This window comes from Brassica napus, chromosome A1 (assembly GCF_020379485.1).
Source record: "Brassica napus cultivar Da-Ae chromosome A1, Da-Ae, whole genome shotgun sequence".
Taxonomy (NCBI): domain Eukaryota; kingdom Viridiplantae; phylum Streptophyta; class Magnoliopsida; order Brassicales; family Brassicaceae; genus Brassica; species Brassica napus.
This window is the reverse complement of record NC_063434.1, coordinates 1,421,827-1,434,224: the sequence shown is the minus strand read 5'-3', so window position 1 is coordinate 1,434,224 and position 12,398 is coordinate 1,421,827. Positions and strand designations below refer to the sequence as shown.

Here is a 12,398-nt window from a genome sequence, read left to right as displayed (position 1 = left end):
ATTACATTTGCATCATCACGTTGAACATATCAATTAGAATGGAAGAGATGGAAGATAGGCTACTACCCCAATATTAGCTCTCTCCACTATCAATTGAAACATAAGTTGAATTAAACTCGATACAAATCGTTTTTTTTTAAGGAACTAAGAGACAGCATTCGCAATGAACACTGAAAAGAAGAAAACAAAAAAATGAAAACGCAAATACTTTCTTAACGACGCTGTCATCGAGCTTCTTACAAAATGGAGCAAGCCTTTTGAGCTTTGTTCTTCTTTTTCTTCTGCTTTGGAGGTTGAAGGACCACTCTGATAGCTGCATCAAAGACTCCCTTCACGTTCTGTAGTTTATATTCACATGGTTTTTCATCAGAAATATGGGAGCCAACATTGAAAAAAAAAATGGTTCATAAGATTTCTTTACTATAACTTACCTCTTGTGATTTTGAACTGCACTCGATGTAAGCAGGCGCTTCAATTAGCTTCTTGAGCTCCTCTCCCTTTAATGCAGAGCCAGGCAAATGGTTAACGGTTTTTTTTTTTGTAAAACTGGGAAAAATGCACAGAGGAAATGAAAGTATTCATACCTGAGCAGTGGTAATAGGGACGGCACCAGGATGGTCGACAAAAAACTGTTTGTCATCCCGAAGATCTGATGGAAAACAAGGTTAAATAATCAAAAAGGGCAAAGACCAAGTATCAAGTTGCAGATACCAAAGATTCAAATGCAGCAAATAAAAGGAGTCTATAGTCGAAACAGTATGGAAAATTATTATGAGCTACAACCGAGCCTTCACTGAAGCTCTTGCAAGTGCCTCTTCAGGAGATAGTACTTGCTATACATTATCCATTTGATTGGAAAATGATGTTTAAAGGCCTAAGCCTTTCTAAATGTAGGTAACTAAAAGGTTTGAAGAGGTTATAGCATATGGTTTCACAAGAAAAAAACATGTTGACCAATGATATGCTATGAAAACTAGCTTCTGTTTCACTTAAACGATCCATCTTGAACATTTGTACAAATTTGAACCAGAACCAAGAAAATGTGTAGTCACATACACGCATGCCATATAAATCAGAGCGACTTAAGAAGATAGGCATATACATGTAGGTGCCTATTGTCTCGGAAATGGAAATTAGAAATTAGAAATAGACAAAATGCATAAAAGCAAATGCAAGAGTAAGTTTACCAAGTTTGGTTCCAACAAGGACGATGGGGACACCAGGAGCATAGTGCTGCAGCTCTGGGATCCACTTCTTGGAGACATTCTCATAACTAGCCTTACTAATGAGAGAGAAGGCTAGAATGAAAACATCAGCGCCACGGTAACTCAAAGGTCTTAATCTGTTATAGTCCTCCTGCCCTGTAAAACAAATTATATTAATTGATATATAAATCAATAGCTGCTGCAACTACAAAAAGCTCGATGCTGAAATGGGTGGTCATCATTCATATTTACCTGCAGTATCCCACAAACCAAGATTGACCGTGGCTCCGTTAACAACCACATTGGCACTAAAGTTATCGAAAACAGTTGGGACATAGTCCTGTTCCATTGAAAATATGCTTTCAGTCAGAAAGGTTTTGAGTTTATTACATAACAGTTGAAAGGAAGAAGAAATGTAAGAGATTAATATACCGTGGGAAAGGTGTTGCTGGTGTAAGAAATGAGCAGACATGTTTTACCGACAGCTCCATCACCAACCGTGACGCACTTTATGAACCTTGACGCGCTCATTGCTCAAAGCCACACGTAATGATGATGACACAGTACAAAAAACGAAAGGGTAAACGTTTTCAAAATGCAACCTCAGATCTAACTAAGCCTGAGGAGGAACCACCTCACAACACGAATCCAATTCCTCCGAATCCTCTACCATTTACATTCAATTAACCACCATCTCCAGCATAAACAAAAGCCTAGACAATGTAAGTGAATATGAGGAAACGCTAAATGAAAAAATCAAAGGAGGATGAAGATGATGCTGTTTGTTTTGGTTTGTTAACAAAAACGTGAGGACGATGATTTGGATCGACAAAGAGAGAAAGAGAAAGTGATTTGCCGCAAATAATTGCCATTGAAGCGTTTGTTAAATGGAAGACTACTCTCTGCCATTAACCTTCCCCATCCTATTCTTTTGCCTCCTTTTTCTTCTCCTTCATACTGTAAATGTTTATGCAACATTTGCTTTGTCCGAAAATTTTAAAAGCACATTGTTCAGTTAGAACCGTTAGCTTAAGCCCATTGGTCCAATAGACCCAAACACTTAACCCAACAATTAAAATAGAGACTCGCATCTTAGATCGACCTCGAAGAGTAAGACCAAACCATCTCTCGTACGCAACATAATGTTCATCATGTATCTTGCTTACTACTCAAATGCCTAATATGTATCGTGCTGTTATTTTTCTATCAATCTTTATAAACAAATAGACTCAAATACATAATATGTTTTTATGTTAACAAACATACGTAGATAGATATATTTTCATAAATGAAAGAACATATGCGAAGATTAGCAAACGGGTTCATCCCAAAACATACTTTGCTTTCTCCACCTGACAAGATATTCTTCTCCTATAGACTCTTTCTTCAATCTTATTATATATAACTGATCAATCTTGTTCCTCGTTCATAGTCATTCTTTTAATTCTATTCTTCCTTGTTGATTTGCACTTTCAAAGTCTGACAAAATGGCAGTGGTGAATGTGGATGCAGAGTACCTCAAAGAGATTGAGAAGACTCGTAGGGACCTTCGAGCTCTCATCTCTTCCCGAAACTGTGCTCCCATTATGCTCCGTCTTGCGTATCCTCTCCCTCTCTCTCTCTCCTAATCATTATTCTCCATTTGTCTTTATATTCAAATGTTTCCAAACAAAATATAGATGGCATGACGCGGGAACATATGATGCCAATAAGAAAAGTGGAGGTCCCAATGGATCTATCAGGTTCAAGGACGAGCTTAACCGTCCCCATAACAAAGGTCTCGAGAAAGCAGTCGCCTTCTGCGGTCAGTTTCCATAGCCTTTTATCTTCATCTTTGGTTTGATTTAATGAACACTTTGGTTTATGGTTTCCAGAGGAAGTAAAAGCTAAGCATCCACGTGTCTCTTACGCAGACCTTTACCAAGTAAAAACTCATCAAAAAAGCTTTTCATCCTTTTTATTGAGGGGATGTGTTTGAAGAGATTCTTTGTTTTTTGAACTCTCAGCTCGCAGGAGTTGTTGCAGTTGAAGTTACAGGTGGCCCTGCAATCCATTTTACTCCAGGCCGTAAGGTAATAACACTTACACTCTTATCCTCTAAAGGATATAGAATCATATTATAATAGATCCATTTGATTTACCAGGATGCTGAGTCAGCAGATGAAGGAGATCTTCCTGATCCGAATCAAGGTGCCTCGCATCTAAGAACTCTCTTCTCTCGTATGGGTCTAACGGATAAAGACATTGTAGCTCTCTCTGGCGGCCACACTCTGGTACTAACTCTCCTCTAAAGTCACTAAAGATGCTACAATGAACCAACTTGATTTGCTGTTTTTTGTATTATAGGGGCGTGCGCATAAGGAGAGATCAGATTTCGAAGGTCCTTGGACGCGAGATCCTCTCAAGTTCGACAACTCTTATTTTATGTAAGCCAACAAAAACACCAAAATTAGAGCGAGAGAGAGAGTTCTGAAACTTACATTGTCTGTCTTTTAATGCCGTGATGTTATCAGAGAGCTTCTAAATGGGGAAACTCCAGAACTGCTGCAACTTAAAACCGACAAGGCTCTACTTGGTGACCCCAAGTTCGAACCTTATGTGAAGCTGTATGCAAAGGTTCAGTACAATTACACTGATGACTTTTTTTTAGTTTCATCAACATAGTAAAATGTATAATGATAATGCGTATATCATATGTCAGGACGAGGATGTGTTCTTCAGAGATTACGCAATCTCACACAAGAAACTCTCAGAGCTAGGATGCAATCTACCAAGAAGAACTCTTCCAACAGTGACACAGCAAGCAGTTGGAATCGCTGTTGCTGCAGCTGCTGTCGTCTTTACCATATGCTATGAAGTAAGGAGACTAGGCAAATGATGAAGTTTCTACAGATGCTCAAAAGGGCTAACAGAAAAAATCTTTACAAAATGTTAAATTGAATGAAATGCAATAAAATTGTTGTTTTAAACATATAGCCTCCTAATATCTAAGGAGATTTTATATGAACAGAATAAATATCATAACATTTATTAGTCAGAGTCACACAAATACATAAGAGCATAAACATTATCATTGGGGGCAAAACCAAGAGTTGTTATCTAAGGTGGAGATTATTAAATGAAAAACTTAGTATCAAAGAGCTCTGAAACTATCAACTTTATCAAGCCTGGCGGTACCGGAGCTGGAGGATTCACCAAGTGGATCAGGAGAAGTTGCAGCTCTAGAAGGTTCTCTTCTTTTCAGAGAAGTTGGCAATCCCGAGATCTCCTTCATGAGATGCAGCCTCATGTCGGTAGGACGAGTCTGGTTACCGATGCAGGCCATAGCAAACTTGGAGTAACTAAACAATACATCAGCTGCTGCTTGTTTCTTCTCATCAACCTATAACAAGACTTCATCATATCAATGTTTTCTCAATAGACGATTAACCAAAAGTAAAGAACTTTGCAATCTAACAACCCTAAAGCTCCGATTTTTATGTAAAGAGAGAGGATTAAATAGGCAAAGCGAGGAAACTCTTAGCTTTTAATAATCTGAAAATCGAAATCCCAAATCTGAATTTGAAAAAAATCAGATCAAAGACGCACCTCGTAATCATCTTTCATGGTGTAAGAAGAAGCGTGGATTGCTCTGTTTCGCGTTCCTGCTCTGTCGGGGATTAAAAAAAATTAAAAATTAAACATCACGCTGTTTTTCTCACCCTAAAACGACGGGTGAATAAAAACGGCAGAGCATGTGAAAACACTTCTGTTACACTTGAGGGAAACAGTTGTCGTCTTGTTTGCTGATTAGTTCTGTAATAAAAAAATTTGCCGGCGGAGGAGGGGAAGCGATAACGATTCTTCCTATGGATCCCACTTCTTCGTCTTCTTCATCTCTTAGATGGAGAATCCTTCGCAAAGCTCTGATCAATAGATCTGGTGAATGACTCTTCTTCTTCTTCTTCTCTCCTCATCCATCTCATAGCTAACGAACGGATCATCTCTCAAAAATTTTAACTCAGATTCTCAATCTCAAGCTGAGATCAAGCGGGTTTCAAGGAAAGCAACTCAAGGTTTTAACTTGATTCCCTGTCAGTTGGTGGCTTCTGCTTTGGAAGATTCTCGGGAAGCATGCGTTTGCTACACAATTCCCATTCCTCCTTCTCCCAAACTCTATCTTACGTTAGTACTTCCAATGAAACAATCTTACAGCTGGTTCTATAGATTTACCACTCTTAAAAAAGATTTTCTATGAAATTGTTGCAGACAAAGAGTGGATAATTGCAGTGATCTCAATGACTTTGAGATATCTAATCGACACAACATTGATAACACAGGACTTGTCTGTAAGTTCTTCATTCTTCTCTCTGGTTGTCTCTTTTGTGTTATTATGCTCACATTAGCATGAGTTGTGTAATTTTAATCTTAGTTTTGATTAGGTAGAAACTTATGTGAATAATATCTCTGCTCTGCTTTTTGGCATCATCATATCAAAACACATTGAGTGGCTTTGAGTTAAGTTACTGTCGTTCTTATATAGGTCAGTGGCCCTCAGAAGAAGTTCTAGCTTACTTTTGCATGTCTCAGCCAGATCGCTTCAGGTTTCTGACTTGAGTACTAAGATTGTGTTCTCATACCTTCTTATTCTTTTACAATTTTATTTGGATCATTGGGATGATGCAGAGGTAAAAGAGTCATTGAGCTTGGATCCGGGTACGGTTTAGCCGGTTTAGTTATTGCTGCTACAACTGAAGCATCAGAAGTGGTCATCTCAGATGGAAACCCCCAAGTAGTCAATTGTATCCTTCCTTCTTTTTGTGTGTGTATATTGTTTCCTTAAGAGTTGTCTTCTTGGATTCATTGATGTACTTAAACATCCAGATATTAAGCGTAACATAGAGTCCAACTCCATGGCGTTTAGCAACAACAGAAGCGTAAAAGCCATGGAGTTTCACTGGAACCAGCATCAACTCTCAGAGTTGACCAACACGTTTGACATCATAGTTGCGAGCGATTGGTAGCTTCCCTCGCTTTTTCATTGCTATATCATAATTAATATATCTCTCACCTCTTGTCGCCCTTTTATTTATTCACCAGTACCTTCTTCAAGGAGTTTCATAAGGACCTTGCAAGTATCATCAAGGTGCTGCTCAAAGCCAACGAACCCTCTGAAGCACTATTCTTCAGTCCTAAGAGAGGTGACTCTTTAGACAAGTTCCTCAAGGAGATTGAAGACATTGGTTTACACTACGTCTTAACTGAAAAATACGATGACCAAGTTTGGAAGCGCCATGAGACGCTTGTGAAAGGAGACGATGAATCTTGGCCTAGTTATGACAAGAGCCACTGTTACCCTTTACTTATTCAAATTACTAATTATCATAAATAGTCAAAGACTGTTTGTTTCATCTTTGGCTTTGTTTAACATTCTGTGTGTTTTCTTCAGGGGATATGATATTTAAGTGGGTGGATTTGAAAGTTGAAACCTTTTTGACTCTCTGCAAGATGCTCTCTTATCTTTCTTTTTTTCAGTTATAGAGAGGTCCTCACCACAACAAGTATACACGAGTTAGGGAAAGCCGTTCATCTAAAGGGGAGAGATATGGAACAATATAAATAATACAAAGCTAAAGATTCTTAGACCAAGTGTACTGCCATTGATGAACTAGATTAACCTTTTCTGAATTTCTAGTTTATCATTTTCTACACAATAGTTTGGAAAATGAGAAAAGAGATAAAGGGAAGAAAAACGCCGACTCACTATGGAAATGTAAGTTGAATAGTGTTTGTATATACACATCTTAATATATTATTGGCTAAAAACTGTGATTACCGCCAAATTTGCATGATTATTCAACGTACATTTTCAGACGGCGTCTACTACTACAGAACACCGTAATCCGTAAAGACAACATCTTGTCTTAGAAAAAACGGAGAAAACTAATAAGAGATGAGAGTTCTAAAGAATAACTATTACTATAACTAATCAATCTAAAAACAGATTCATCCTTAGCAACTTTGGAATCCCCACACAAATCAAACTCTTTCTTCTGGTCGTCTTTTATTTGATGATCTTTTCTTTCTCTTAGATGAAAACCTCGAATGATGTTGTTATCAAAGCTCTTACGCATACGTTACAGTACAGCTATCACCAAACGCGTTGTAGTGCCCAAAACGCGACAGCTAAAACACCAACCGAAAACGCGGTAGATAGAGTTGGCGACGCGGACGAGTAGCTTACGGCTTCAGGCTCAAGTACTCCTTCCTTCTTTGCACTCTTCACACTGAGACAAATTACAAAAAATACAAATATTATTAATTATTGTATGAACAAAAGAGCCGTGTCGGACCACACATGGGCACACAGTTCACCGACGTTCGAATGAGAAAAAAAAAATCTATGCATACAACAGAGAACATTAGATATTTTATTTATTATCATTATTGCAACGGGTGAAAAATGAAAATGTCGTCTTGTCTCATCATTTCACAAATTGACAAAACAACACGGTGCATTATGACAAACACGTCTCATGATTTTTATACGGTGATTTGACCTCACCTTTCTTCAAATTAAACGTTACAAACAAAAAGTGACTCATTATTTATCGCCAACATTCAAAAAAGTATAGGAATATTTCATGTGATTAAAAAATCGAAACCGGAATTCTTCAAAAAGAATCTGAACCAAACTTTTTTTTTTTTTTCTTCAGTTGATTTGAACGATCATTGGAGCAAAACCTTATAATTATAAAAAAAAAATACCAATTTGTTTGTAAAATATTCTTATTCGTGTTTCCACTTGAAAACAACCATAGCTTTTGTAGTAATTTTATTTACTTGCAGTAAATAATGAAATATATTTACCTTGGGTTAGGAGAAGGACAGAAAGTGATGAGGTAATCAGCTCCGGCGCAAGTAAACGTACTTGTTCCATCGTCGTAAGCATAACTATAAGCTCTCGGACACGCGTTTTTGAAAAACAACGAGTACTCGCTCGGCTTACACGTGTCCGGCGTTGCAAACGCGCCGCTACAGCAATACTCCGGCGTCCCAAACGCCTCGCAAGCGCTTTTGCAAGCCACTCCATCACTCCCCGTCGTCGCCGCCACTTTCAGCTGAGCAGGACAAGGGCCGTTGAGCTCCTTAACGCATCCAGTGATGGTGCAGTTCCCAGCGACGCCGCTCGCATCTCCGCCGCCTTGAGGCACGATCGCCATAGGGATGTTGTAACCGTCGACGAGGCTGACGTCGTAGAAGTCGAGACCGCCGGCTCCGTTTAAGGTGAACTCAGCTAGCGTCGCTGGAGGTGCGGCGCCGGAGCCGGAGCACTCGACGGCGGAGGAGCCGCAGTCTCCGGTGACGCAGGTGAATTTTCCGGTGGTTGCGTCTTGTGTGCAGAGAGTACGGCCCCATATACGGCCGGACCAAGCGGCGGGGATCTGTATGACGCGTGTTTCGGTCGGGTTTAAAGAGAATCCGGTTGTGGGTAAAGGAGCGGTTCCTGCGCCGGAGAGAAGGCCAGGCCACACGGTGTAGCTGCACTGGTTAACGACGGTGAAGGTGGTGGAGGAAACGCCATAGACTAGAACAAGAAGTAGAAAAAGAAAGAGAGGATTTTGAGATTGACCCATTAGAGCAGAGAGTCACCAGAATCTAAATATATCAACTTTTGTTTGTTTGTGTGTCGCCGCCGAAGATGACACTTCCCGGTGACTCTGTGTTCTGCTCTGGTGAGAGATGTTTGAAGAGTGTAAATGTGTAGGCTTGGTGTATATATATTTCGGGAAATAGAATTTATAACCTATAGTGAGAAAGAGAATGGAGAGATATTAATCTTTTAAAGGGCTTAAGATATTTTTTAGAAAGGTCGGCCTTTCACGTGACTCCATGCCCCCTTTGTCTATGTTAGTCGGCCAATGTGCCGTACATGTTCACGTTATTAGTAATATTTTATACGTAAAATATGCAAGAAACAATTCTACTTTAAATCACAGGAAACATTTTTTATATTGTTTGTAATTTTTTTTATATGGGTCGTGCAATATATGCCAATATGGGTTGCATATGGCTGTGATCAGTCTTATTGATGTCGGTGATCTACGCAGAGCTTTGTCCCTTTTGATTATTAATATAAAAGTTTGGTTTGTGATAGAGCATAGCATACCCATAACTTTGTTTGTTCGGTAGGTTACCCATCAGTAGACTAATCACCTTACATGTACATGAGCAGACATCGTTTGTATGACGCTGGTGAACAATTTACGAAAATGTTTATAAGATATATAGCTATTTTCACAAAAGAATTCAATAGTATCTTTTTTTTTTCATCTATATTTTATCCATTCAATAGTATCTAAATATGTATTGAACAAAAGAGGCGGTGAACAGAAAATGATAGAAAGAGGAGACGTAGTGTGTGACGATTAGATTCTTCTGCCCTCTTCTCTCTTCCAAGGGACACGGTCTTACGAGTATCTATCTACTAGCCACCCAAATTGTGCTGTGTCACTGTTAATTAATAACTATGATTATTACAAGATGACAAAAAAATGATGTTTGATATTTCGTGTCTTTCTCAATTTTAGTATTCAAACTTGGAATATAGGATAAAAGGTTCAGGAGAGGAATACAATTACTATTTATTTTTGAGTTATTATGGGAAAAAGACATAATGGCTAACATTAGATAAGACTTTTGCAAGATTGTTTTTAAAAAGAAAAGAGAAGGTGTTGGGTCAACGACATTCGAAGCTTTAGTTGTTTGATGTGGAGATATCAAATTGGTTGGTTCATGCTTCTTTCATTGTTACAACTTATTCGTGCTTATGTAGGTAATATGTTTAACAATTATATTACAACTTGGGCTAGATGTCATGTATTTGTCTTACAATACAAATTCATTCAACTCGATTTTCTTCTCTATAGTCGAAGCACAAATAGCCGACTGGTTATGGCCTCGATTGTTGTTTGCGTTTGTACTTACGTTTACGTTTTGTATGATATGTGCTTCAGATGAAGCTAGAACATGTATCATCCTAAACAAAACTTGTGTTGATTCCAAAGAGTCATGTACTAGATAAATGTTGCATAAGTCTACAAGGATTTCATGTCAAGTGGGATGGTTCTCGTTTTGTGAAACATGAGAATAATCAAATTTTGATCCAGAACTCTATAAACATGGCACTGATAAACGCGATGTGAATCTTCCAACGATTTTGGTTTATTTGATCCAATCTTCCAACGATTTTAACACAATTAGCCATGGCTGATGTTTAGATTTTTATATATGAGTGTACTATAAGCTAAACAATGATAATAAGATTGTGTGGGACATGAAAAGGCAACCAAACCAAACTCGGGTTTCACTTTCAGTTCATCCCGTACAAAAGAAAGCAATAAACTGAAACAAAAAGAACAAAACACTTAAACTCAAAAGTGACATAAGCAAAATCAACCAAAGTCATATAGCGCATCAAAAAAAAAACAACAGAAACCAAATCTAGCTAAAGATTGTATAATAATAATAATACCAAAAACTCAAAAAACACACAAAAAGGACCAGGCGAAATCATCATTCCCATCAGCAAAAGATAATAAAACGAAAAACGAAGAGTAATTAATTACTCAAATTCATCTTCCATCTTATTGTTTTGTTGAATAGGGAAGCAATCAAGCAACAGAACACTCCCTTGCAAAGTGACCTCCTTCACCACACTTGTAGCACTTGCCACCACCTCCACCACCAGAGCTTCTCCCTCCTCCACCACCACTTCCTCTCTTCTCACAATCACGAGCCATATGACCAGCACCACCACATTCATAACAACCACCAGAGCTTCTCCCTCCTCCACCTCTCTTGTCACAATCCCTAGCCAAGTGACCAGCACCACCACACTCGTAACAACCACTACCACCAGACTGTCTCTTACTCGGACATTCCCTAGCCATGTGACCAGATCCACCACACGTATAGCAAACTCCTCCGCTCACACGCTCACCACCAGACTTCTTAACACAATCCCTAGCCAAGTGACCAATGTCACCACACTCGTAACAACCACCACCACGTCCTCCTCCACGTTCACCGCTAGGTTTCTGAACACAATCCCTAGCCAAGTGACCAGTATCACCACACGTGTAACACGCTCCTCTCTCCCCGCCGTCGCGGCAATCCTTCGCGAGATGCCCCGCCTCGCCGCAGTTGTAACAACCCCCGCCGCGGCCGCTTCTCCCGCGGGAGCTAGCCTCCTTCTTTTTCAAAGGAGCGCCGCCGGGAGCGGTGACCTCGACGGCCTTGGTCTTCCCGTCGGTTCCCTGAGCGATCTCGAACTCGACGAGATCGTCGATGGCGAGGCTCCGGTAGCCTTCGGAGACGATGGAGGATTGGTGGACGAAAAGCTCCTCGGTGGTGCCGTCGTCGGGGGTGATGAAACCGAATCCCTTTGAGTCGTTGAACCAATTCACCTTTCCGGTGAATCTCGCCGCCGATTGATTCTCTAGCGCCATCGGATTGAGTTGATTTAGGGTTTGTGGGATGATAGAGATTCGTCGGCGTGTTTCGTTAATATATAGAGAGGTGAGAGACTGTTTTAAAGAGCCGACAAAAAAAAAAAAGTTAATTAGAGAGGAAACCCTAATTACTCTATCGGCATTGGTTATCGGGTGTGCACGCGTCCACCTTAGCTCTTAATCGTGACCCTTGGTTTTAAAACTAAACTTTCGGGCCTGTAGTTGGATTATTTACGGGGCCCAAGAGTTTTGCTTAGATGGGCCTAAATGGGTTTTAGTTTGGGACAAATATATCAACTATATGGGTGTGTTTGTTAAAGTCTTTAATGATGTGACTAAATAGGTTGTATTTGGGCCCCTATAGAGATGCATTTATTAGGTTGGCATAGTTGGGTTTTTCTACAAGTTGTGTGTGGCTTCATCGAAGGTTATAACTTTTTTTTTTTTAATGTCATCAATGGATTTCCACTCAACATATAAATTTTAGTAGGAGTACTACACAAACAGCGCCTACAAACCTAGCCAAGGATGGAAGAACCAAAAAACATCAGCCAATCCCTTACAGAACCGATCAAGACCGAACTAGAACTACGGTCAAACAAAAATAAGGCCAAACCGATAGAGTACATAAAACAACAAAAGCTAAACAGAGGCCAGGAGTTTCTCATTTTCAAAGAATGTTTGAGCAACCGCAATGGGG

General features: G+C 39.5%; 6 protein-coding genes across 6 annotated transcripts; 2 read left to right on the top strand and 4 right to left on the bottom strand.

The window, feature by feature from the left end:
• Nucleotides 1-11: 11 nt before the first annotated feature.
• Nucleotides 12-2,294, bottom strand: LOC106347902 (rac-like GTP-binding protein ARAC6). Its single transcript, XM_013787557.3, has 6 exons — nucleotides 1,638-2,294; nucleotides 1,458-1,545; nucleotides 1,188-1,361; nucleotides 585-649; nucleotides 432-497; nucleotides 12-338 (listed from the first exon to the last, which is right to left on the bottom strand). Exons 1-6 carry the CDS (start codon nucleotides 1,734-1,736, stop codon nucleotides 237-239), a joined length of 594 nt encoding a protein of 197 aa, XP_013643011.1. The 5' UTR covers nucleotides 1,737-2,294; the 3' UTR covers nucleotides 12-236.
• Nucleotides 2,295-2,605: 311 nt separating this feature from the next.
• On the top strand, nucleotides 2,606-4,242 carry LOC106347996 (L-ascorbate peroxidase 5, peroxisomal). The gene is made up of 8 exons (XM_013787671.3): nucleotides 2,606-2,805; nucleotides 2,885-3,009; nucleotides 3,080-3,129; nucleotides 3,212-3,277; nucleotides 3,350-3,478; nucleotides 3,552-3,631; nucleotides 3,719-3,821; nucleotides 3,907-4,242. The coding sequence occupies exons 1-8, from the start codon at nucleotides 2,693-2,695 to the stop codon at nucleotides 4,081-4,083; spliced, it is 843 nt and encodes a 280-aa protein (XP_013643125.2). The 5' UTR covers nucleotides 2,606-2,692; the 3' UTR covers nucleotides 4,084-4,242.
• On the bottom strand, nucleotides 4,211-4,936 carry LOC106348086. Its single transcript, XM_013787780.3, has 2 exons — nucleotides 4,794-4,936; nucleotides 4,211-4,587 (listed from the first exon to the last, which is right to left on the bottom strand). The coding sequence occupies exons 1-2, from the start codon at nucleotides 4,809-4,811 to the stop codon at nucleotides 4,339-4,341; spliced, it is 267 nt and encodes an 88-aa protein (XP_013643234.1). The 5' UTR covers nucleotides 4,812-4,936; the 3' UTR covers nucleotides 4,211-4,338.
• A 31-nt stretch (nucleotides 4,937-4,967) lies between these two features.
• Nucleotides 4,968-6,675, top strand: LOC106348177 (calmodulin-lysine N-methyltransferase). Its single transcript, XM_013787894.3, has 7 exons — nucleotides 4,968-5,126; nucleotides 5,210-5,369; nucleotides 5,454-5,533; nucleotides 5,728-5,788; nucleotides 5,871-5,986; nucleotides 6,069-6,204; nucleotides 6,285-6,675. Exons 1-7 carry the CDS (start codon nucleotides 5,054-5,056, stop codon nucleotides 6,574-6,576), a joined length of 918 nt encoding a protein of 305 aa, XP_013643348.3. The 5' UTR covers nucleotides 4,968-5,053; the 3' UTR covers nucleotides 6,577-6,675.
• A 319-nt stretch (nucleotides 6,676-6,994) lies between these two features.
• LOC106348260 (thaumatin-like protein 1) lies at nucleotides 6,995-8,998 on the bottom strand. Its single transcript, XM_013788077.3, has 2 exons — nucleotides 8,055-8,998; nucleotides 6,995-7,471 (listed from the first exon to the last, which is right to left on the bottom strand). The coding sequence occupies exons 1-2, from the start codon at nucleotides 8,819-8,821 to the stop codon at nucleotides 7,336-7,338; spliced, it is 903 nt and encodes a 300-aa protein (XP_013643531.1). The 5' UTR covers nucleotides 8,822-8,998; the 3' UTR covers nucleotides 6,995-7,335.
• Nucleotides 8,999-10,527: 1,529 nt separating this feature from the next.
• LOC106348415 (cold shock domain-containing protein 3-like) lies at nucleotides 10,528-11,841 on the bottom strand. The gene has a single exon (XM_013788182.3). It carries the CDS (start codon nucleotides 11,693-11,695, stop codon nucleotides 10,859-10,861), a length of 837 nt encoding a protein of 278 aa, XP_013643636.1. The 5' UTR covers nucleotides 11,696-11,841; the 3' UTR covers nucleotides 10,528-10,858.
• Between the last annotated feature and the right edge of the window lie 557 nt (nucleotides 11,842-12,398).

Coding starts and splice junctions, on each gene's coding strand:
- LOC106347902 (XM_013787557.3), bottom strand. CDS start 1,736: ATGAGCGCGTCAAGGTTCATAAAGTGCGTCACGGTTGGTGATGGAGCT. Junction 650..1,187: donor CCTTGTTGGAACCAAACTTG/GTAAACTTACTC, acceptor GTTTTCCATCAG/ATCTTCGGGATGACAAACAG. Junction 339..431: donor GCAGTTCAAAATCACAAGAG/GTAAGTTATAGT, acceptor TATAAACTACAG/AACGTGAAGGGAGTCTTTGA.
- LOC106347996 (XM_013787671.3), top strand. CDS start 2,693: ATGGCAGTGGTGAATGTGGATGCAGAGTACCTCAAAGAGATTGAGAAG. Junction 2,806..2,884: donor CCCATTATGCTCCGTCTTGC/GTATCCTCTCCC, acceptor AACAAAATATAG/ATGGCATGACGCGGGAACAT. Junction 3,010..3,079: donor GAAAGCAGTCGCCTTCTGCG/GTCAGTTTCCAT, acceptor TATGGTTTCCAG/AGGAAGTAAAAGCTAAGCAT.
- LOC106348177 (XM_013787894.3), top strand. CDS start 5,054: ATGGATCCCACTTCTTCGTCTTCTTCATCTCTTAGATGGAGAATCCTT. Junction 5,370..5,453: donor TCTCCCAAACTCTATCTTAC/GTTAGTACTTCC, acceptor AAATTGTTGCAG/ACAAAGAGTGGATAATTGCA. Junction 5,534..5,727: donor TGATAACACAGGACTTGTCT/GTAAGTTCTTCA, acceptor GTTCTTATATAG/GTCAGTGGCCCTCAGAAGAA.
- LOC106348260 (XM_013788077.3), bottom strand. CDS start 8,821: ATGGGTCAATCTCAAAATCCTCTCTTTCTTTTTCTACTTCTTGTTCTA. Junction 7,472..8,054: donor TGTCCTTCTCCTAACCCAAG/GTAAATATATTT, acceptor AATTTGTCTCAG/TGTGAAGAGTGCAAAGAAGG.
- LOC106348415 (XM_013788182.3), bottom strand. CDS start 11,695: ATGGCGCTAGAGAATCAATCGGCGGCGAGATTCACCGGAAAGGTGAAT.